General features: G+C 41.3%; 1 protein-coding gene across 5 annotated transcripts in view; it reads left to right on the top strand.

Moving 5' to 3' along the window:
• The window catches only part of LOC127570393 (dual 3',5'-cyclic-AMP and -GMP phosphodiesterase 11A-like), a 189,228-nt gene that overhangs the window by 158,663 nt on the left and 6,849 nt on the right, over positions 1–23,716 (top strand). For 4 of the 5 annotated variants that reach the window (XM_052015935.1, XM_052015933.1, XM_052015934.1 and 1 more), the window contains one exon: positions 3,121–3,204. In XM_052015935.1, coding sequence (XP_051871895.1) covers positions 3,121–3,204 — 84 coding nt within the window. Of the gene's footprint in view, positions 1–3,120; positions 3,205–12,906; positions 13,022–23,716 lie in introns of all 5 variants that reach the window. The other variant, XR_007956358.1, reaches the window with a different exon arrangement.

The raw sequence follows: 23,716 nt of genomic DNA on the forward strand, positions 1-23,716 counted from the left end.
CAGCCAAGATCCCAGCATTATGAAATACTCTAGTCTGGGTGTGAATGGGATTCTTGAGTTTTTAATCTTTTCAGTTTTACTCTTTGGTCCATGACGCATTGGAGAGTTATTTATCTGACATCTTAGTTCTGTATTTAGGTCCAGTGCTGAAGGCTTGCAGGAGTGATGGTGATAGTACAAAGCACAGTCAGATATGGTCTTGCTCATTATGATGCTAAGGACATTTGCCAGTCATATTTCTACTATGTATATTCATTCACAACAATTCCATATTGGGCCAAAATACTAAAATATTAAGTTTTACCAGTGGTCCTCATTTAAAAATCAAACAGGGAGAGAACATTTGAATTAACATTGACACATGCTTTTCTTTATCAATTTCTACAGCATTCGTGAATATTTTTATTTAACTGCTGAGTACTAATGACATTGATATTGCCAAGGAGCCTGGCTAGAAAATATTGCAGTGCTGAAGTGATTTCAGTGACAGCAATTATTAACCTAGGATATTTCAGTGAAAGTGTCATGACAACTGTGTATATGTATTCAGCCTGCTCACCCTGTTGTAAATCCCTAAAGTCAGTTTCTTTATGTTCTCCCTCACATATAAATTGGATTGATCAATGTCCACTTTTTTAAGCACTAATTGGACACAAATCTGTTTCACCTGGAGCATTTCCAGGTGAAATTGCACCCATCGTAAATTTGGACTGGGTACTTCAACACATAATCCATGGTAATCCGTCATATATCTTCATGCCATCAGACATGTGTGTAATGATGTCATCATTTGAACATCTCAGTACTTGGAGCGCAGGGTAGTAGCTTGTTATATTTTTCACTGTTTAAAGGGACATGCTGCTGACATCAGGGAACCAGACTAGATAAGCCTCAGAACTGGCTGCAGGTGCTCAGATAAATGCCAACACCAATAGAATGTGCTAAATTTACTAGGGAACGTTTCCCCAGCAATTAGCTGCAGAGATCCTCATTTGATAGGTTCGTCAGTAGTGACACTGCTATCGGCATCACTGGAGATGTTGTAATGGCCATAACTGACTATGTGGTGGGCCAGAGATGTTGGGGCAAAAGGCAAAGACCTGTCCAAGAAGAAAAGGGAATTTTTCCATTTTACTGGCAATATTAATTCCTGAACCAAAGCAGAGTACTTATTGTTTATTTTCTTGTTCTTTCATTTGGCTGACTTGGAGTGACAATTATAAATCCAGGTTAGGGTTAGTTCACCAGGACTAATGCTGATGAGCAGAGGGAATGTATCTTAGCAATGACATTGTTAAATTTTGTTCAGAGAACAGCATGTTGTTACAGTTTTATTCTACACATTTCCTAATATACCTCTGGTGCACCAATTGATCACAAAGGCCACACCCTGCTGGAATTTGATTTGGAGCTTTCCATATTTCATGTTGCAGGTTTCAAGATTTGATGTTTACTCCAGGTGGTGGTTTCATTCCATGCCTTCCTCCAAACCGCTGCACTACCATGCCTCGTGCACAGGTCCACAAAGGTTTCTAAGAGACCAAAATGTGAATGTGGAGGAGGAGACCAATTTGCTTTATTGTGGGACCTCGCTCTGTACAAATTGGCTACCACATTTGTCTAATTAACAAGAATAACTGCACTTAAAAAACAATGTGAAGCATTATTGGGCATTCTGAGGACATGATTATATAAAAGCAAGTGGGTTCATTCCTGTGAAACTCTGCAGTTTTTTCTTTCAAATGCTCGTGCTAAGTTGATATGTAACAGTAATCTGAAATTTCTATTTTTTATACATTCAGAAGATGCAGGTAATATGCAAAGAAAATGTTCATGCAGTGAGGAGTATATGGAAGAAAAAAAATTGCCATTATTGCTGGAAATTATTCTCATCAGAAATAAAAGGTTATTGAAATGAAGGTGTTACTTCATACCTGTAAATAAAATCGAAAACATATGATGGAGTAGAAATGACCCAAAAATGCACAGTCATATTTTAATGAATATGCTTTTATTGAGAAAGCCCTTATGGGGTTTAAGTATTTTTATTGAGACATGATTTAAACTGGAATAGATACAAAATTTGGCCGCTGGGCATACATTTTAAAATGCAGCTTTCATGCGATCTGATAAAAAGCTCTTTGAATATCAAAAAAACCCACAGAACGGAGTCATTTGTCCATTCTCTGTCCTGTGACAATACAGTAAGGACTCCTAAATCAGGTATGATAACGCTGGACTACCAATGTAATGCAATAAAATGGCAAATCAAGTTCATTCTCAGAAGACCATTCATGGCACTTCAGTACAACTAATCTATTCCATGTACTCATGAGTTCTGGATCAGCTGCTAGAATTTATGACTTAGGAACAGGTCTCAGGTTAGTGCTAAATCCTTATCAGTTTTTTTGCTGCAACCACATGTTCACTGGGGACAAGGCTAAGGCGGCCAATTAAAATGAGTTCTAATATGACCTTTAACAGCTGTCACAGTGATTATTGCTACAGCTATTTGTATGGGCCTACTTTTAAACTTGCTGTTTTTCTGATGTTACAGATTTTCATAAGGGCATAATTTTATGTAAATCTTCAAATTCATTCTAAAATAAACAAATGAAGGATTTGTCAATTTCCTGATCTTCTAACACTTTATTTGAAAAAAATTTGTGGATTTTAAATATTGTGGCCTGTAGCAACCAGTCTGCCTACAGTAATGTCACAGCTGACACCCAGTAAAATACATTGATGTGTAGGCAAATGCATCCTGCTGAACTGCACTCATAATTTGATTATAAATTGCACACCAGGGATAGATGATTTATAGCTTGTCAACACCTTACTTGACTTGTGCTATAATTTCCCTTCATTAGGAGTCTTTCATTATTTTGTTTGCTTTTAACAAAATTAATGCATCTTCATGCTCAAAAATCATACATGCATGGAGTGAGCAATGAATTAATCTTTTGACCTTGGAAGTGAACATGCAAAATGTAGGTAAAAATGCATGAAGAATTCTTGAGTTATTACTGCTATTAGCAATCCGTGAATGTCAGGTCCTGCAGTAACTGTACTCTTAGACGTGTGCTGAAACACAATTCTATCTTGGTAAATCTTCTACAGGCTATCTTTGACCGAAACAGGAAGGACGAGTTGCCAGGCCTTCAGCTGGAATGGATTGATGGGATTTGCAAGCCATTGTTTGAGGTACTTTGAATGAGTCAATACATTGTGATCTTTTATGTTGTGCTTTTTTGTTACTTCTTTCATCCAACTATCTTAAAATAATTTTTAAAATATGAAAATAGTTGAAGAGCTGTAGAGTCCATTATTCAAAAGAAAAATTGAAATATTGATCACAATAAATATGAACCAGGTTTATGTAAAGTAACTTGAGCAGTGGATCAATTAAATACAGCAAATTTTCCTTTTCATGGTCAATCGAAATGATTCTCAATTTGTGCCTAACTGATGCAGTAAATGTACTTGTAGGTAGCAAGTACAATAGAATTGCAAGCTCTGTAGTTTGTAGAGACCATGTGATATGGGATTCCTGACCACACGCCCTTTACAGTCATTATGACATTTGCCTTAAAGAGATTGGGATCTTTGCAGTTCAGGCGTCTATGGTTGGCAATTGCAACAGCTGTGTGACAAGAGAGAGGAAAATAGTTGTGTGACAAGTTTCAGGAGCCAAGGGACCACTGGTCCCTTGTGGTCCACTGGACCACTGGTGAAGAAAGGAAACTAAAGGTAGGAGAGCAATTTGCAGGCGGGAAACCTGAGGTTTGCGAAACCTTGATTTTTGCCAATGCCCTAATGATAATTTAAAATAAAAACAGAAAATACTGGCCAGTATACACAGTAGATCAGGCTGCATCTGTGGCAAAAAGTAGAGTTGATATTTCATGTTGAAAGCCCTTTGTCAGAACTGGGAAAGAAAGGAAACAAGTTAGTTTTAAGTCACAGAAAGGGTGGGGGAAGGATGAGTAGGACAAAGTGGATATTTCTAACAGGGCGAGGGCAGGGTTGCAATTGGGAAAGGTGTCAATGAAATCACCTGGTTGATAGATCAATGAGAGAGAACATGTAAAAGCAATGAAATAAGGGGTTTAGAGAGGGAGAACAGAAACAAAGGAATATAAAGGTGCAAATTGAAGAGTTCTAGCCATTGTGCAACAGGTCAGGCCAGACAGATGGAGAGAGAAAGACTGAGCCAATACTACAGATGGCTGACCTGCAGCAGAACTGATCAGCTCTGATACAAACAGAAAAAGCGAGTTAACAGAAGTTGCGGAATTTGATATTGAATCTGGTAGAGGAGGTGCTGTTCCTCAAGCTTACATTGGGCCTTGTTACCACTGTGCAGGAAGTCAGAGTGGGTGAAAAATAAAAAAAAACACTGCAGATGCTGGAAATCTGAAACAAAACCAGAAAATACTAGAAAAACTCTGCGGGTCAGGCAGCATCTGTGTTCATCTTTTGGGTCCGGGACACTTTGTCAATTCTGACCAAGGCTTCTGGACCCTTAATGTTAATGGTGGAAGAAGAAACAGAGTTAACACTTCAGGACTGATGAAGAGACTTCATCCTGGAGCATGAACTGCTTCTCTGTCGACAGATGCTGCCTGACCTCCTGAGTGTTTCCAGCATTGTCTGATTTTGTATTACTTGGGAATGGCTATTAAAGTGGCAGGCTGCAGGAAGCTCCTCTCTCATAATGGTAATTCACTGACATACAATTATTGGTAAAGTGTTTACACTCAGACACCTATCGCAGCCAACAGCTATATTAAGCTTACAGTGTCTATATATAAGTAGTAATGTAATGCTTCAATATTATATCATTAACCATGTGCTGCCCTTTGTAGAAGGGGAGTATTTGATCTGGAGGTCGGTAACCAGTGGTGCTCTGCAGGGATCTGTTCTGGGACCCCTGCTCTTTGTGATTTTTTGTTTATAAATGATTTGGATGAGGAAGTGGAAGGGTGGGTTGGTAAGTTTGCAGATGACACGAAGGTTGGTGGTGTAGTAGATCGTGAAGAAGGATGTTGTAGGTTGCAACGGGATTTAGACAGGATTCAGAATTGGGCAGAGAAGTGGCAGATGGAGTTCAATCCAGAGAAGCATGAAGTGATACACTTTGGAAGAATGAACTTGAAGGCAGAATATATGGTTAATGGCAGGATTCTTAGCAGTGTGGAGGAACAGAGAGATCTTGGGGTCCAAGTACATAGATCCCTCAAAGTTGCCGCAGAAGTGGATAGGGCAGTTAAGAAGGCATATGTTGTGCTGGCTTTCATTAGCCGGGGGATTGTGTTCATTTCTGGTCGCCACATTATAGGAAGGACGCGGAAGCTTGGAGAGGGTGCAGAGGAGACTTACAAGGATGCTACCTGGGTTGGAGAGCATGTCTTATGAGGAGAGGTTGAGCAAGTTAGGGCTTTTCTCTTTGGAGTGACAGAGGATGAGAGGAGACTTGAAAGAGGTATATAAGATTATGAGAGGCATAGACAGAGTGGACAGCCAGCATCATTTCCCCAGGGTGGCAATGACCAATACTAGAGGTCACCCATTTAAGATGCATGGAGGAAAGTTCAGAGGAGATGGCAGAGGTCGGTTTTTTACACAGAGAGTAGTAGGTGCCTGAAATGCACTGCCATGGGTGGTGGTAGGGGCCAATACAATAGAGACATTTAAGAGACTATTAGATAGGCACATGGACAAAAGAAAAATAGAGGGTTATGGGAGGTGAAGTAGAGAGGGGGATAGATTGAATGGGGATAAGGTTTATATAGGTCGGCACAACATTGTGGGCCAAAGGGCCCGTACTGGGCTGTACTGTTCTATGTTCAATGTTCAATGATGAAAGTGCAACCATAGTCTCCACACACAGCTCATTGTCCTCAGGATCCTCAATGAAGAGGCTCAGTCCCTCTCCACATATTCTTGAACTTTGGTTTGGACTCTGGTCCTGTAACAGTGACCCATCACTGAACTGAGAACCATGGGCAGAGCCAATCTATACTTGGATTTCACATCAAAGCTGGATGGCACACACCAGCCAAACCAAGCCAGAAGAAGCTGTGGAATATTTGTGAACAGCTCACAGAATAACTTGAGCTGAACTGAGCTCAAAACCATTTCCTTACCTTAGGTTTCCTGAAGGAAAATATTCATAAAGTGGAAGAGGCCATTCCTCCCCTGGTGCACCATAGCAAAGTGGACGTGCTTCACCCATTCCAAATATGTGTCCCATTCCTTTTAGAAATGGAGATTTCCTTGCCCCAATAGCTATATGGTTAATGATCCCACAGACTAATAGCCCTCAGTTCAAAACAAATCTTCTTCCGGTCCACCCATCCCCAAACTCCTTCTCTCCCTTGATTGTCCCCATTCCTAGTCCCCATCTCTCCCTAATCCGGGCACTCTCCAGTCTCCATCTCTCCCTCTGAAACCTCCTGTTCACTGTCTACACCTTTTACACTTCTTCCCATTGTCAATCTCCATCTCTCCCCGAGACCCAAGTCTCCATCTTCTCTTCTGTCCTCCTGTTCCCTGCCTCCATCTTTTCTCCCGAGTCCTCCCCTTCTCAATCTCTATCTCTGCCCCTAATATTCCCATTCTCCATTTCCCCCTGATTTCTCTATTCCCCTGTCCCTATCTCTTCTGAAAGTCCCCCGATTTCTAGTCTCCGTCTTCATTTTCATTCCCAATCTCTATTTCTCTGATTTCCCTCATTCTGGATCTCCATATTTCCCCCATTTCCCAGTATGGATCTCTCCTACAAGTCCCCCCATTTCCAGTCTCCATTTTCCCTTGATGCCCTTCATTCCTCCGCATTTCTCTGCTTACCCCATTCTCAGGCTCCATCTCTGGGACCCCCTGCACTCTTTCTCTGGTCCACCAGGTCCTTTATTCCCTAGTTGCTATCTCTTCGTTTTCCATCTCCAGTTTCCACCCCTTCTCTCCTAGCCCTTGATCCCCAGTTTCCCTTTCATCCTGACTCTTAAGCCCTGCTCCATTATTTTGAAGACCACCCACTTTATTTTTCCCCCTCCCCAGATCCAGATATCTGCATCCTCCCATTTTGGTGCTCCTCCACCTCTGATTACCCTGACACCCACCCTCCAATGCTGACATTCGTAGCCAATTGCATGGTTTGTGACTGCTGCTTCCTTTGGGTGGTGCTCCTGAAGCAACACACCAGCATTAGCAGTGACAAGTACTGGGCAGAGGACACCCTCACCCCCTCCCCCAAATGATGGGACAGACAGCTGAAGGCAACACTTAAAAAGACCCCTGATTCTCTCAACAATGCTGGCTGATTTGGAAACCCTTTGTGGACTGATTCAATAGCAAAGTTGAGCAATCTAGGATCTAGTATAACCAATGGCAGGATATGGGGAGGTTAGGATGGGGGTGGGAACACCAGTTTTGTACAGATTTCTCTGGCACAAAATCCTGTCATCCAGGAACAAGACCTCTGATCCACTCTTGTGGAGTGAGCAGGGAATTCTGTTGGGCTGTAGATTGTGGACAGACTAGTCAGAGAGTACCGGTGCTGGCAGGGACAGAGAAAGGATTGGGGTGGAATTAGAGAGCAGATTGGAGAGGGAATTGGAGTGGAATTAGAGAATGGATTGGAGATGGCACTTGAAATGAGAGTAGATTGGGATGGAACTAGTGAGCAGCGTGTAGGGAGGAACTAATGACCTGATTAGAGAGGGATTGGGCTGGAATGAGAGAGCTGATTGGATGGGGAATTTGGTGGAATTAGAGGATGGATTGGTATTGGTATTGGTATTGGTTTATTATTGTCAATTGTACCGAGGTACAGTGAAAAGCTTGTCTTACAAACCGATCGTACAGGTCAATTCATTACACAGTGCAGTTACAATGAGTTAGTACAGAGTGGATTGATGTCGTACAGGTAAAAACAATAACAGTACAGAGTAAAGTGTCACAGCTACAGAGAAAGTGCAATGCAATAGGTGCAAGGTCACAACAAGGTAGATCGTGAGGTCATAGTCCATCTCGTTGTATAAGGGAACCATTCAATAGTCTTATCACAGTGGAGTAGAAGCTGTCCTTAAGACTGGTGGTACATGCCTTCAAGTTCCTGTATCTTCTACCCGATGGAAGAGGAGAGAAGAGAGAATGTCCCGGGTGGGTGGGGTCTTTGTTTATGCTGGCTGCTTCACCAAGACAACGAGAGGTAAAGACAGAGTCCAAGGAGGGGAGGCTGGTGTCCATGATGTGCTGGGCTGTGTCTACAACTCTCTGCAGCTTCTTGCAGTCTTGGGCAGAGCAGTTGCTGTACCAAGCCATGATACATCCAGATAGGATGCTTTCTGTGGTGAATCGGTAGAAGTTGGTGAGAGTCAAAGGGGACAAACCAAATTTCTTTAGCCTCCTGAGGAAGTAGAGGCTCTGGTGAGATTTCTTGGCCGTGGCATCTATGTGATTTGAACAGGACAGGCTATTGGTGATGTTCACTCCCAGGAACTTGAAGCTCTCAACCCTCTCGACCTCAGCACCATTGATGTAGACTGGTGTATATACACCGCCCCCTTTCCTGTTAATCTCCTGATTGGAGTAAAATTAAGGAATAAATGGCATGTTTAAAGCGAGGCTCAGGGTTTTCAGAGAGAGGAATGGGTCAGGATTGGGATTGCTTTCAGTCAGAGAGGAAATCAGAAGTGGCAGAGAAGTAATTCGGGGTGGAGTTGGTGCAGAGAGTCAGTCAGGACATGGGGGATACGGGCAGAGGAGCGATCTAGGAAAAAAATGGGCATGTCAGATTTCCTGGCAACAGACACTCTTTGACTGAATACTAAAGCAGGTACCAGCCCCCTCTGATTAAGGCTTGCAATTCACCATGTATACACAAAATGATTTTTTGCAAGTGACATCAAAGTGGGTTTCACAAAACAGAAAATCCTGGCATCTCTCAGCAGGTCAGGCAGGACAGCATCAAAATGACCCAACATGTTGACTCTATTAGTCTTTCTACTCATGCTGCCTGACCTGTTTATTTCCAGTATGTTTTGTTACTTTCAGATTTCCAGCATCTGCTGTTTTTTTAAAAATATATTTTCAAAGCAGATTGCAGGTTGTTTGGCATCATGATGTGTGCTGTCAGCCTCCTTGCATAGCCACGTCATATGTTCAGAGAACCTGCCTTTAAACGAATGCACTCCCGCTACACAGGTGCCTCTGAAAATTCCACTGTGAGGGGCATAAAATGTGCTTGATTAGCAGCTGAAAAGCAGTTTGTGTGGCCCCTCTAAACCTACTCGCACTCAGAAGCTCTACTGCTCTCTGTATTTGCAAACATGTTTACAAAGCTTGGAGTCATACACAAAGAGAATTGTTCTGCCAGTTTTTCTCTTCGATTAGCTGCTCTTATTTTACCTCTGGCGAAGGATATCTTTGTGTAAGGTTGCTCCATCCTGTGGCTAGGGACGGAATAACAGATCAAAATTGAACAGGAAACGAGAATTAATCTGGGAGCAATTTAATTTGGATAAACTCACCTGGTAACCCTCTCATTTGCTATTGCTATCCTCTGACCAAGCACATGTTTAATTTGTCTTCAGTGCAGTACTGCTGGATAATAAGAGCAAAGAGCAGTCTAGAGGCAAGGTTGGAGTATGACAAGTTGGGCAAAATGAACAAAATTTTCTAAGGTGCCTGTACTGTAGTCCTCAACAACCCTAACCCTGGCCAGTCAATCCATAGTTATGTTTCACTGTCAGTTGAAAGGACTGACTGTCAAATGACAGCTTTAACGTTCTCCTCTTGAAAGAGATTGAAGTGAATTATCCTGTGCCTGTTTGGTATCTGTTGTTTGACAGCAGTTTAACTTGAGAAGTTCGTTACTGGACAGAGTGTGATAAGTTATTTAGACTGCAAATAGCATTTTATTGAAATGATATTGAAACAGAATTTCCTATGCTTGTTGTTATATTTGGTTTTATTAGATTGCTTGTGTGTTATTACCATACATTGAGAGTGTTAGGCAGAGTGGATCATATTTCTATAATGGAGGCTACATAATTTTTTTGTTTGTTTGAATGGAATGTTTGAAATCCTTGATGTAGCCGAAGTAGAGGATATAGAGAGCTTGTGTATACCCATGAATGCCAGTGCATCCTGCTGGTGCACAGTTACCGTGCACATCTAGTAAGCTTTAAGTTCTGAAATAAAAAAAAACATGAAAATGCTGGAAATACTCAGCAGGTGAGAGAGCATCAGAGTATAAAGGAACCTTAGAAACAGAAGCACCCCCTCACCAGCTCCACCATTCAGTGAGATCATGGTAGGTCTTTTACCTCAGCACCACTTTCCTGTATTAACCCCTTCTGTGAATGAGAAACAGTGTGAAACTTCTACCCTTCTCTCTCCATACCTGGTGTTCCCAGCATTTTCATCTTATTATTTCAGATTTTCAACATACATAATATTACATTTTTGTGCTTTAAACACAGTCTTTAGCTAAACTTGGCATTATCCTGACAGAACTGTGCCGGTGCAACTCTTAGTAATGACCCTATCTGAAAAATAAATCTGGAGTCAAAACTGTTTCGCCCAAGCTGACATGGTTTACCCTATTCTCTCAATTTATTTCTAAAATGCTCATTGTCCTGATGTATAGTTCTACAGGGACAACACTGGCAACTTTATCCAAAGTTGTCTTTTGTGAGGTGAGAGTTGATTATAATCGGACTTTTCAACTATAGAGGGAATGCCACTGAATTTGTTCCTGTTTTAGCTTGACCCCATAGGGAATGTGGTTTCTAGTAAAAGATACTCAATTATAATCACCATAATTGTGTATTTTAAACAACTGAAGCAGGTCAGTCCCCTGACAACTGTGCTTTACCGAGAATGACCAATTTACAACTGGTTCAGAATTAAACAGGGTTCCTTCTGGACTGAAAGGCTGAGGCAAAAATAATGACATTTCTCTCAGTAGTAATTCATCTTAGAATTTACAAGATGTCTTATTGTTCTTACATTATTGTGAAGATATCTGTATTGATGCAAAATGCGCTATTGACAAATTTAGGAAATGAATGAGAAAAGTTAAAAGAACAAAAGTAATTCTGAGAACAACATTATTTTAATAAAAAAATGTTCCTGGAAGACCTTTTTTACTAGGTTTCTAAATTTTTTGAGGTTAAATAAAGCCTATACCTTTACTCACAGCCAGAGATAGAGAAGCAAAAGCAAAGTTTTATATATTTACTCCTTTTCTCTAATTTTCACATAATAAAAAGAGAAATAGCAAAAGGTAGTGCCGTGCTTTATGTTTTAGTGCAGCACAGTAGTGATTTGACAATTCTCCTGTAATAAGTATGATTGATAATGATTAAAATTTTGAACTCAGGAAACTGTACAATGAAGCTCCAGTTCAGGAAAAGGGATGACATCCTTCTCAGTTTCAGTAATTCTGAATTGTACATCTGCATACACTAAGGATTTTTTTTATATTTAACAGTGGGGGTAGCATTCTCTAGTATTGTGCAGTCAGTGCAGTCTTAGTGCCATCTTAGAAATTAATAGTATTTTTATAATCTTGTTATTCTGCATCAGCAACACAGCAATGAGAAAATCTGCAATGTTTTTCTAGAAATTCCAATGAATAATGTTACATGTTTGAAAATCGCAATTTCTTTTCTGGGATGAAGCACTTTTGCAGCCATTTCTAGTTGAATTGTACCAGTGTGGAAATTTGACCAAGCACTTCCTATCATGAATTATCTTTGCTCATCTGACAATATTTTCCTAGCAGAGGCACATCAAATGCACCACACCCTTTGCTTCACATTTCTGGGGAACTGACCCCACCTTGTTCTTGGGGTGTCTTTGCAAAGCACGATAAATGTATAGCAGACCACAGCAATTTCTGTGTGTCCAATTAGTCTTAAATGCACTGTTTTCCACTTCAGAATGTTAAATAATATGCTGTTTCAGTAGAGATGAAAAATGGCATTTAATTGCTTTTCATTAGAATTCACAGCATTAAGGTTTTTTAAAAGTGCTCAAATGAATCCTATGACCTCAGACTCTGCCTCTGATCAACAATAATTGCACATTCTTGTATTTTGGAAGTTATTTATGTATGTTTATAGATAACATGGCATCTTGTTTTGTGTTAATTATTCAGTCCTCTTGTACATTGTCCATTCTTTAGATGCTTTCAGAGGTAGGAGAGCCTGTCTGCAGAGATTCATAATGATGATTTTGTTTGCAGCAGAACATATCTATAAATCTGAAAGCCTATTTTCAGTGAAGCAAATTTAGACACCAAGAAGGAAGGAAATATTTGTTTATTTATGTATGTACTTCAGCCATCAGAAGAGGTGATAATATTTTGAAAATTAACATTTAATAAAGTATGCATTGATGGAGCTGCAGTGGTGTGGGAGAAGAGGAAGGAAAAAAATGAAGCAACTGCAGAGAGTGAAAAAAATAGAGACACGTTTATAGAAATATGGCGAGGAACATGAAAAATATGGAATCAGTGGGAGAATGAAAGAACATAAATTAAACAGTTGATATATGAATGCAAAAGCTAGGAAGACCTTTAGCAGAAAAAAATAAATGCTAAGTTTCCTGTCCGTCACTTGATATTTTTATATTATCTTTGTTTTTTTTCTGCATATTATTATATTTATTCATGGAATGGCCCTCTATCTCCCTGTATATATTCATCTTTCTATATTAATATTTCCTACTGTCTTTTTTTCCATCTACCATACTTAGTTATTTGTCGATTTTAATATCCATTTCTTCACCATCTCAATCGGCAAACTTTTATTTATCATGTGTCTTGGCAGAATTGTCATTGTTTTGCAATTTTATGATAAAAATGCACTTTACGGTGCACTTTTTTTACAGTAAGTGCGGCCTGCATATTTGGTTTGTGGTGTCCTTGTACGGTAGGAGGTGGTGAATACACAGCACCTCAGGCTTGCTGGACTTTAATTTTATTGGTCAAAGTAGGCCTCTACAGGTGAGTGAACCTTTTGTGGATCAGAGCTTTTCTGCTTTTCAGAGCTATTTGTAGAAAAAATATAATGTTTACTTTCTGTGGCAGTTTCCCATATGTAATGTCTTCCTTCAAAATGCACATTTCAGAACGCAGATGGAACTGGAAAGCACTAAGCAGAAAACAGAGATGGATCATCCAAAATAAAACAGTAGCAAGAACAAGTGGTTTAGAAAAAGTCGTCAGGAGGATGAGGGCTGAATGACTGGAAGATCGGGGTAGTAGCAGAGATCAGGAGGGTGAGGGGCGAGCAGTAATGATGGTGCAGAGAATGACTGTTTTCTAAGCTGGTGAAGGTTACTAAAAGGGAATAAAGTGGAGGTGGGTATATTTGAAAGCAGAGATGGTCGGAAACTATAGCACAGAATCTAATGTTTTTTATGTGGTACATATTAGAATTTCACCGAAATCTTGATTTGTTCAACAGTTCAATGCCTTTTGTCCAGTTGACATGCTTCTGTGTATTTAATTGTAGTCTAGTGTGTATGTGACGTGCTTGCACACCAAGGCTATGAGACGCATTCAAGTAACATCAACTGACGTGTAATGCATGATGAGTTTTGCGGCTCTTTTTATTTATTCATTTTTCATGCTCCAGGGAGTTGCTGGCAATGCCCACCCCAAATGTGCTTGAGAAGGTGGTGGTGAGACACTTCCTTAAACCACTGTGGTCCTTTTGGAAAGGTACTTCTTCCGTGCTGTTAGATGGGGAGTTCCAGGATTTAGGCCCAGTGGTGATGAATGACTTGCTTTGTATTTCCAAGTCAGGATGGTGAAGAACTTGGGAGGGAACCTGCAGGTGGTGCAACCTGCTGTCCATGTTCATCTTGGAGGTTGCTGTCACAGAAGGTGCAACTTATAAAGGGCAAAAGCCTGACTGCTGGAGAAGTATGTTACTGGAGGGCAACAATTAAAGGGCCGTCCCAGGAGGACTGCTGTTGGGGAGTGTGTGGCAGTCAGGTTCACACAAAGGTAAGTATTTTTTTCCTTTAACTAAGGGTAAAGTTTTCCTCATTCTTTTTTTCTTGTGTTCTGGACAACTTGGGTCACCAGCATCTCTACCTGGGTATCCATCTCCAAGGAACAATGCTGTCAAGAGGTGGTTAGTGCCCAAAACACCACCTCCCACATCCCTGATCTTCTTCTACATCCTTGAGAGAAAATCAGCTCCAAATCTGCTCCACCACATTAAGAGGGTATCAGGGAGGCAAAGTTGTATTGTATTTATGGCATATGGTTTGCATGCAATCGCAGATTGCCATCTGATATCACGCACAGTAGGACATAATTTCTCCTCTTTTTCAGACTAGGCTAGCATGGATCCTTCTTGTGGCACCTTCTCAAAATGCATTAAAGAATTTTTAGGCCAAGGCCAATGAAGTAACTGGGGAGATGGGACTGATGAGAATACTGAGGGCTAGCACAGCACTGAAGAACTGAATGGCCTCCGTCATAAGAAATTGAGATGTTGACTTATTGGGGAGTGTAGGGTTAGGAAGGGTTGAGCACTGGGTGATTACAAAGTGAGTGCGGAAATGAAGTATGGAGAGAGTTAGAGAGTTTGGTCTTTTAGCTGACTATGGGCCAGGTGACAGTTTTGCAGGTTCTTCAGAAGAAAGCAGTCTTGGCAAGATGAGATGCAGCAGTTAAAGTGATCAGCCTCATTTGCAAGGTTTGCTACTTTACTCCCTCCTTCTTGGAACATAGTTAAAAGAAGTGATCCTGAAAGAGTTGCAGATTATGAAACAATTCTGCTAAGCAACGCTGGTCAAGTTAATTTTCAATGGTTTAAGACAGAGACGGACACTTTATGGGGAACTCCCAAGTGGACATGTATCTTGGGGCCATTGTTTCCCAGTTGTATACCTTTTGGTTCTGCTCCCTACTGGGAGGGTCATGCCATGGATTTGTTCCCAGGAGTGGGAAGGCAGCTGGGCAGGCTATCTTTTTCTTATGAAATGTCAATGTGTACAAAGTATGCACTAATGGCAGGAAGAATCATCAGGAAGAATTTCTCCTCCCGGGGGCATTCTGGCTAGTGGAAAAACCTTTTTCTCTTCTAAACTTGCTGGGGAGGGCCCTTCATTCACTTGATGATTTCTGCAGTGGTGTGGCTGAGTGGCTACTAAATGTGCAGGTGTCACTGTAAGATGGATTCAGTCTTTTGTTCCATGATTTTCATCCAGATTTTCACTTTGAATTTTAAATTCAGATTTTACAAACCAAATTATAGGCATATTGCATGTTATGAAGCTTTCATGGGTCCCTGGAGGAATTTATCATTACATCCAAGACCATGTCTTATCAGAGAGTGCTCAGCATTACAATGTCATTATGAAGAGATCAAATGCATTTCTATCTGTACTATTAAATTATAGAATTTTTAAATTCACAATGCCCACATTGCATTCAACTTTTTATGTTTATTCATTATTGTATAATAAATTCTGACAGTTGGTAGGGATAAATGAATGAGACATACTGAAATAATTATGAATTGTATTACCTCGGTCATTACAAATTCCAACCTGATGACACCAGTTTGCACCATTAATACAGTGTAGCTTTTCATGAGAGCTTGAACTGTTTTAAGTCTTGTATTGAACCATTTACCAGCACAACTCAAGAGGTATTATCTAAAGTAAATTAACTGTAAGATTTATGAGCCTGAATTTAACTACATTAACCTGCTTATATTGAACTGAAATCTCCTGTGATCTGGATAACTTTACAAAGATACTCTAAGCACATTATCAAGCTTATATTTCTTTGTGACATACTATATGGTGGACAAATACTTACCTGCCTTCAAATTTTTCCATCAGCCCTGAAAGCAGTGACTCATGTTAGTATGAACATCCAATGGCCCAGTATTAGCTATTTGATGTTAGTGAAGGCAGAAGAATGCAGAATGTCTGAGCATGCAGAGGTCCTCTGTAACATGTTTCTAAATTGTTTCTCACACAGCTGCCAGGCAAAGCCTCAATCTGACTGGGAGGCAGAGAGGACCACTAGTGAGTCGAGGCCATAGTCATGATCCCTTGTGAATCAGGAGCCTTGAGAGTTCTGGAGCTGGGAGACGATAGAATAAATGCTTCCTTCAATGAGAAGCGGGCAGTCCCAACTTGGGGTGTCACTTTCAGGACTCCTTCATCCTAGGAAGCTTGTAGAAGCAATAAAGTTAAATTGCATTGTGCATGTCTGACTTAAGTATGTTAGTTAAGTATCCTGGTTCTTTACAGCGGGGCACTCAAAAGACTTGATACCTGCTGACATTGAAAGAGCAATGGCTGGGCATGCAGTATTTTGGTGACCAGTTTTAAGTTTTAACCCCGTCCTCCCTTGCACGGCTGGCATTGATTTGCAAGCTCATGTTCCCATTGTGTGCCAGTTCATCTCCGATTGAATTTACTCATTTGTACTGAGGGGAAATTTTAAGGTAAAAGTTGACACGCCAGAAGTTAATATTTGAGAACTAGGTAGAAGGAAAATAGAAAGATATCCTTTAGATGCTTTACTTCAAATGAAGCTTCTCTTTAATTATTATTATATTCGGACACACTCCCCACACCCCTTGAGAACAATAGTTTAAGTATATTAATTTTAACAAACAGGGGAAATTCATATGACCTTGTTATTATGTGTCATAAAAATCCATGTTGTAGGCATATGGTAAATGTGGAAATGGCCTTGACAAGTAGACTTACTGAAAATTCATTGGCTATGTTGCAGAATGAGGTGTTCAAAGACCTTGCAGAAAGATTTAACAGATTATCATAGCTATTACTGCTCTGTGTCTCATGATAAACCTGTCATTCATGCACTTACAGGGTGTGTGATGATGTCTCTGGTGAAAGCAAATACAGGAAATTATAGCTGGTATTCCAAATTCCCATCTCAGTAATCTTAAACAACACTTCTGTGCACCAGAAGAACATCTGCTCAATATTCATGTCGGCAGTTGTTTCATTGACAGTGTTGGATAAATTGTGAAGATGAGGAAGTTAAGCATAGCCTCTATTCCAAAAAAAAATCTCAATTAAGTGGAAAGGACACCTGTGAGTTTTATAATGCTGCTAAAAAGGCAGCTGGACAATTTTATTACTTAACATGTAAAGTTTAATTGTTTCTCTCTAGTTTCATAGTTCGCTGTGTTCATTAATAAGCCATTTCAGAATTCTGCCCAGGCTTTCCAAACCCATTTTTAAATTTCAATTTCAAGTACATAATATTTGGTTAATATAAGCAGAACTTTCAACAGATGAAATGTGAATGAGCTATTGCTAAGTTTAAATCAAATTTGTTCCAGGACCACCCAAAAGGTGAAACCATCTTTCAAAAGTGATAATCTCTATGGAGCGTAATGTTTGAGGAACTACTGCAACTACAGAAAATAACCAGTGTTAGTGTGAACAATGTAAGTGGAGCTTTGCTTCACTTGTTTCTTGGGGGCAGGGAGCAACCTTTCTCAGAGAGAAATAATTTGGTCGGTTAGAATCCAAAGTGAATTAGAACATAGAACATTACAGCACAGATTAGGCCCTTCGGCCCACAATGTTGTGCCGACATTTTATCCTGCTTTAAGATCTATCTAACCCTTCCCTCCCATATAGCCCCCATTTCTCTATCATTCATGTGTCTATCTAAGAGTCTCTTAAATGTCCCTAATGTATCTGCACCCACAACCTCTACCGGTAGAGCGTTCCATGCACCCACCACTCTCTGTGTAAAAAAACTTACCCATCACATCCACCTTATACCTTCCTCCAATCACCTTAAAATTATGTCCCCTCATGTTAGCCATTGTCACCCTGGGAAAAAGTCTCTGACTGTCCGCTCAATCTGTGCCTCTTATCATCTTGTACACTTCCATCAAGTCACCTCTCATCCTCCTTCTCTCCAAGGAGAAAAGCCCTATCTCAGTCAGCCTATCCTCATAAGACATGCTCTCCAATCCAGGCAACATTCTGGTAAATCTCCTCTGCACCCTCTCTAAAGCTTCGACATCCTTTCTATAATGAGGCGACCAGAACTGAACACAATACTCCGTGTGGTCTAACCGGAGTCCTATAGAGCTGCAACATCACCTCACGGCTCTTGAACTCAATACCACGACTAATGAAGACCAACACACCATACCCCTTCTTAACAACCCTATTGACATGCGATGCAACCTTGAGGGATCTATGGACATGGACCCCAAGATCCCTCTGTTCCTCCACACTGCTAAGAGTCCTGCCATTAACCTTGTATTCTGCCTTCAAATTCGATCTCCCAAAGTGTATCACTTCACACTTATCCGGGTTGAACCCCATTTGCCACTTTTCAGCCCAGGTCTGCATTCTATCAATATCCTGTTGTAATCTACAGCAGCCTTCTACACTGTCTACAACACCACCAACCTTTGTATCATCAGCAAACTTACTAACCCACCCTTCCACATCCTCATCCAACTCATTCATAAAAATCACAAAGAGCAGGGGTCCCTGCGGAACACCACTAGTCGCCAACCTCCAGGCAGAATACGCTCCATCTACCACCACCCTCTGTCTTCTATGGGTGAGCCAATTCTGAATCCACACAGCCAAGTTTCTCTGGATCCCATGCCTCCTGACTTTCTGATTGAGCCTTCCATGAGGAACCTTATCAAATACCTTACTAAAATCCATGTACACCACATCCACTGCTCTACCTTCATCAATGTGCTTTGTCACATCATCAAAGAATTCAATCAGGCTCATGAGGCATGACTTGCCCCTCACAAAGCCATGCTGACTGTCCCTAATCATCCTATGCTTCTGCAAATGCCCATAAATCCTGTCTCTAAGAATCTTCTTCAGTAATTTGCCCACCACTGACGTAAGACTCACTGGTCTGTAATTCCCAGGGTTATCCCTACTCCCTTTCTTAAACAAAGGAACAACATTTGCCACCCTCCAATCATCTAGGCACTGCTCCTGTGGCCAGTGAGGATGCAAAGATCATTGCCAAAGGTTCAGCAATCTCTTTCCCGTAATAACCTTGGATATATCCTGTCCGGCCCCAGTGACTTATCTATCCTAATGTTTTTCAAAAGTTCCAGCACATCCTCTTTCCTCACATCGACATGCTCTAGCGGATCAGCACGTCATACGCCATCCTCACAAACGTGAAGATCTCTCCCTCTGGTGAATACTGAAGCAAAGTATTCATTAAGGACCTCCCCTTCCTCTTCCGACTCCAGGCATTTGTTTCCTCTTTTATCCCTCATCAGTCCTACCCTTACTCTAGTCATCCTCCTATTCTTCACATACGTGTGGAACACCTTTGGGTTTTCCTTGATCCTACTTGCCAAGGCCTTCTCATGCCCCCTTCTAGCTCTCCTAAATCCATTCTTAAGCTCCCTCCTGGCTACCTTGTAACTCTCCAGAGCCCTGTCTGATCCATGCTTTCTAAACCTCAGGTAAGCTTCTTTCTTCCGCTTGACAAGATATTCTACATCTCTTGTCAACCACGGTTCCTTCACTCTACCATCCTTACCCTGCCTCAATGGGACAAACTTATCCAGAGCCCCATGCAAGTATTCCTCAAACAACCTCCACATTTCCACTGTGCACTTCCCCAAGGACATCTGTTCCCAATTTACGCTCCCAAGTTCCTGCCTAATAGCATCATAATTCCCCCTCATAATTGTGTGGAGTCTGGAAGAAACATGCTTGATGACCCATTCATTGTCCTTATTCCCTGCTTTTTAAAATTTCCTCACCCATGCAGTGACCCAGCACCTTGGATTGCCTGGCCTGGAAAACCACAGGAATGAAAATCCAGGGCAGTTGGAGACACACAGCATGTAAACAGGCCCTTCGGCCCACCAAGTCCATGCCGACCATCAACCACTCATTCACACTAAACCCACATAAATCCTGTTTTTTTTGCTCTCTCCACATTCTCATCAACTATCCCCAAATTCTACCACTCACACACTAGGGGCAAGTCACAGTGGCCAAATAACCCACCAACCCAAACATCTTTAGGATCTGGGAGGAAACCCATGCAGTTACAGGGAGAACATGCAAAGTTCACAGAGACAGGAGCCAAACTTGGGTATCCTGTGCAGTGAGGCAGCAGCTCTGCACCATTGTGCCACCTGTTTCTAAAGAGAGGACAAAGAACTAACCCAGGACAACAACCAGTACATATTGAAAATACAGTTGCTTGCAGTTGATACTTGGGAGTTAATGCCCCAGACCTTGTGATGCAAGGAATTGCGTGGTTGTCCTGCTCTCCACCTTGTCTCTCTTATACTGAGTTACAACTAGAACTGAAAAGTCTGAATATTATCCTCAGGGAAACGCAATGCTTTCATGGTGTCTCTTTATGTGATCAGAGAGTCCACACAATGAATAAAGAATATGGAACTTTTCCACCCATGCAGTAACCTGGCAGTCCAGATCACAGCTCATTAAAACCTCTGGCATAAGACTACCAAGTTGGCTCTCTGCACGGAGCAAAATTTAAAATTGCTCCCAACGAGGCACAGAAATAGGAGACGGCCAAAGAGTTGACCAGTAAAGAAATGAGAGACAGAGAAGCAAGAGGGGGTAGCATACAGTAAAGTGACTAGCACATTCACTGTCTACAACTTCCCTGATCCTTTTTTGTGGTTAATAATCCTACTATTTTATAACAAACTCATTGTCAACAGTATGTAGCAGATCAGTGACAAGCCCCTTGTGTCAAGCATATTCATCATATTTCCAAACTTCACGCTTCAATGTGTAAAATGTTTTGAAGTCTCCTTTCTTGATTTTTGGTAACCTTAAGCTGAAGGCAGAAGCCAGAGGCTTACAAGAAGCTAACAATTTGTACCAACTCGTCTGAAAGTAACAGCACAGGATTCATATATTCAATCAGTTCCTCCACAGGAGTACTGCCTTTGGGTCAGAACTGTTTAAACAAAACGCCAGATTAATAGCGAGTCATCACAGGGTCTATTGCCCCAACTACCTGTGAGCAATACTGTGGAAGGTCAGTCTGTTAAATACCGTGATATAATCATTGGATATAAAACACGAGGAGAAGCAAAGCAAAAAATAGACTGGGTGAAGAATACTTCTTTAGCTCTTGTTGAACTGAACATTCTTGCTTGAGGATGGTTCAGGTCAGCAATATCCTGCTCCAGTTCTTTAGTTAATGAAATGGCATTGAAATGTGTGTTGGAGAAGGTGGTGGGGGTTAGATGTTTGCCTGATTTTCCACAGCAACCCCAAGGGAATTCACTGAGCTGAAATAAATAAGACATAGAAGTATGCAGCCCCTCCCATCATTCAGTAAGGTCGTATCTAATCTCTTACCTCACTGCCACTTTGTTTTGCATTAACTGCACGTACCTTAATTTCTTAATATTCTTTTAAGATGTTCCTCAACAGTTACTCTAACTTTCTACTGAAGCTGTGAAAGGAGATTTGTTTTCCCAATGACATGCACATGAATATTGGTAAATAGTGGATAGGATTGTACAACATGGGTTAAATTGGAAGAAAGCTTTACAGCAGTTAAGATAAAGTGGGAAGTGCAAAGGATGAGGCCCTGAAATCGCTTGAGGATTTGACTAAGTAGACCAAATGATGCCTTCTGCCTCATTTATTTTCCACTCTTAATCATAGAACATAGAACAGTACAGCACAATACAGGCCCTTTGGCCCACAATGTTGTGCCGACCTTTAAACCTCGCCTAAGACTATCTAACCCCTTCCTCCCACATATCCCTCTATTTTAAATTCCTCCATATACTTATCTAGTAATCTCTTGAATTTGACCAATGTACCTGCCTCCACCGCCACCCCAGGCAGTGCATTCCATGCCCCAGCCACTCTCTGGGTAAAAAACCTTCCTCTGATATCTCCCTTGAACTTCCCACCCATTGCTTTAAAGCCACGCCCTTAAGAAAGAGCAGGTCTAGTAAGCCAAGAGGAGTAGGTAGCAAGTTCACAAAGCTCGAATAAAGGTCAGCTGCATGAGTTCTAACTACATCACTGCAGTTGTTTCTTGACATAACGGTCTTGCCAGGAAAAGGAAATAAATAGTTGCTTTTATTGTCTTACTATCCCTTGGGATTGAAGATGATTTCCTTCCACTTCAGTTCCATGAGTGTTACGGTGACAGATAAGGCCACTGTGGGACTTTCAGGCTTGACCACAGAAGGGGCAGGGTGAGTGGGTGTACAGTTACAAGAGGTGATGCACTTCTTTCATCACTTGTGCTGGTTCTTTGTCTGCTCCCAAAACATGCACTCAGGTTTCTCCATACTTTCCTGAATGCTGCTTCACGTTGATCAGTCATGTGCCAAGGATTCTCAGGAGTCAGTGAGGTGGCAATTCAGAGGAAATCCTTGAATCTTTTCCTCTGTCTGCCTGGAAATTGCTTCCATTTGAAAGAACTGGGAATGGAATGTTTGTTTTGGAAGTCTAATGTCAGACATGTCCGTAACGTGGCCTGGCCAATGAAGTCAGTTGAGCGTAATTAAGGCCTCAGTGCTGGAGATGATGGCCCAGGACAGGACACTGACATTGGTTCGCATTGTCCCACTGGATTTGGAGGAGTTTGCAGTGACATCATTGGTGGTACCTCAAGTGGCATGATGTGCTTGCTGTAGGTAGTCCAACTCCCAAAGCACATAGGGTGGCAGAGATCACAGCTGCCTGATAGATGATCAATGTTGTCCTGGATTTGAGGTCATGATCTTTAGATAACCTTTTCTTCAGATGGTCAAAAGCAATGCTGGTGTGCAGAAAGTGATGATGAACTTCATCACTGATAGCTGCCTTTGCTGAAAGCCTTATACTTGCTTTTATATTGCATCTTTCACAATCTTAGAACATCAGAGTACTTTAAAGCAAAGAAGTACTTTGAAGTATAGTCACTGTTATAGGAAATGCAGTAAGCTTTCAGAAACAGTGTTGTGCTGTTAACCATATAATAGGCTGGAATTTGCTGGGTTCTGAACCGAACTTTGGGCATTTCTCGGCATGACTGGTGTTAGGTTTCAGCACCTTTGCCCAAACGTGAAATTCCCAGACTCACTGGGCGAGCACTGTCATTGCACCCTGTGGGATTTCATAGTGGAACAGGAGCTTGTTGAAATTTCCCAGCACTTGGTTAGAATTGCTGCAGGATCTGTGAGCTCATTCATTTAAATCGAGATTGCAGGGCTGTGGGGAAGAAAGGAAAATTAGGGTAACTTACATTTTTTTACTACCACTGTGTTTTTGTTTAATGTCTTTAGTACTTAAGTGTCTAAAGTGCTTTCAACTGATGTTTTTTTTCAAGTCTCTTTTACTTTTTAAATCAACTTTTAGTAGTTTTTAAGTGTTTCTGAATGTCATAGATATTCAGATGTTTTGAAAAAAACATTGACGACTTTGCCAGACGACAAAACTGGGTGCTGGGTTCTGCTGTCACTCAATGACTTGGAGGAGATTCATGAGCAGTGCCTGTTCTGACCCACACCTTTTCCCCAATTCTTGGTCCAAGGATCTCTCCACCTGACTCTGTGACTATGAACCAGCAAGAAGGCAAGTTTACAGGGATAAGGAACACAGCATTGAGGACAGACAGCTGCTCCCTCCTCCCCCACCCTTTGCACTCCTCCAGGAAGTTCTGGGCTGATCTGTTTTAGGG

This window comes from Pristis pectinata, chromosome 5 (genome assembly GCF_009764475.1).
Source record: "Pristis pectinata isolate sPriPec2 chromosome 5, sPriPec2.1.pri, whole genome shotgun sequence".
Lineage (NCBI taxonomy): Eukaryota > Metazoa > Chordata > Chondrichthyes > Rhinopristiformes > Pristidae > Pristis > Pristis pectinata.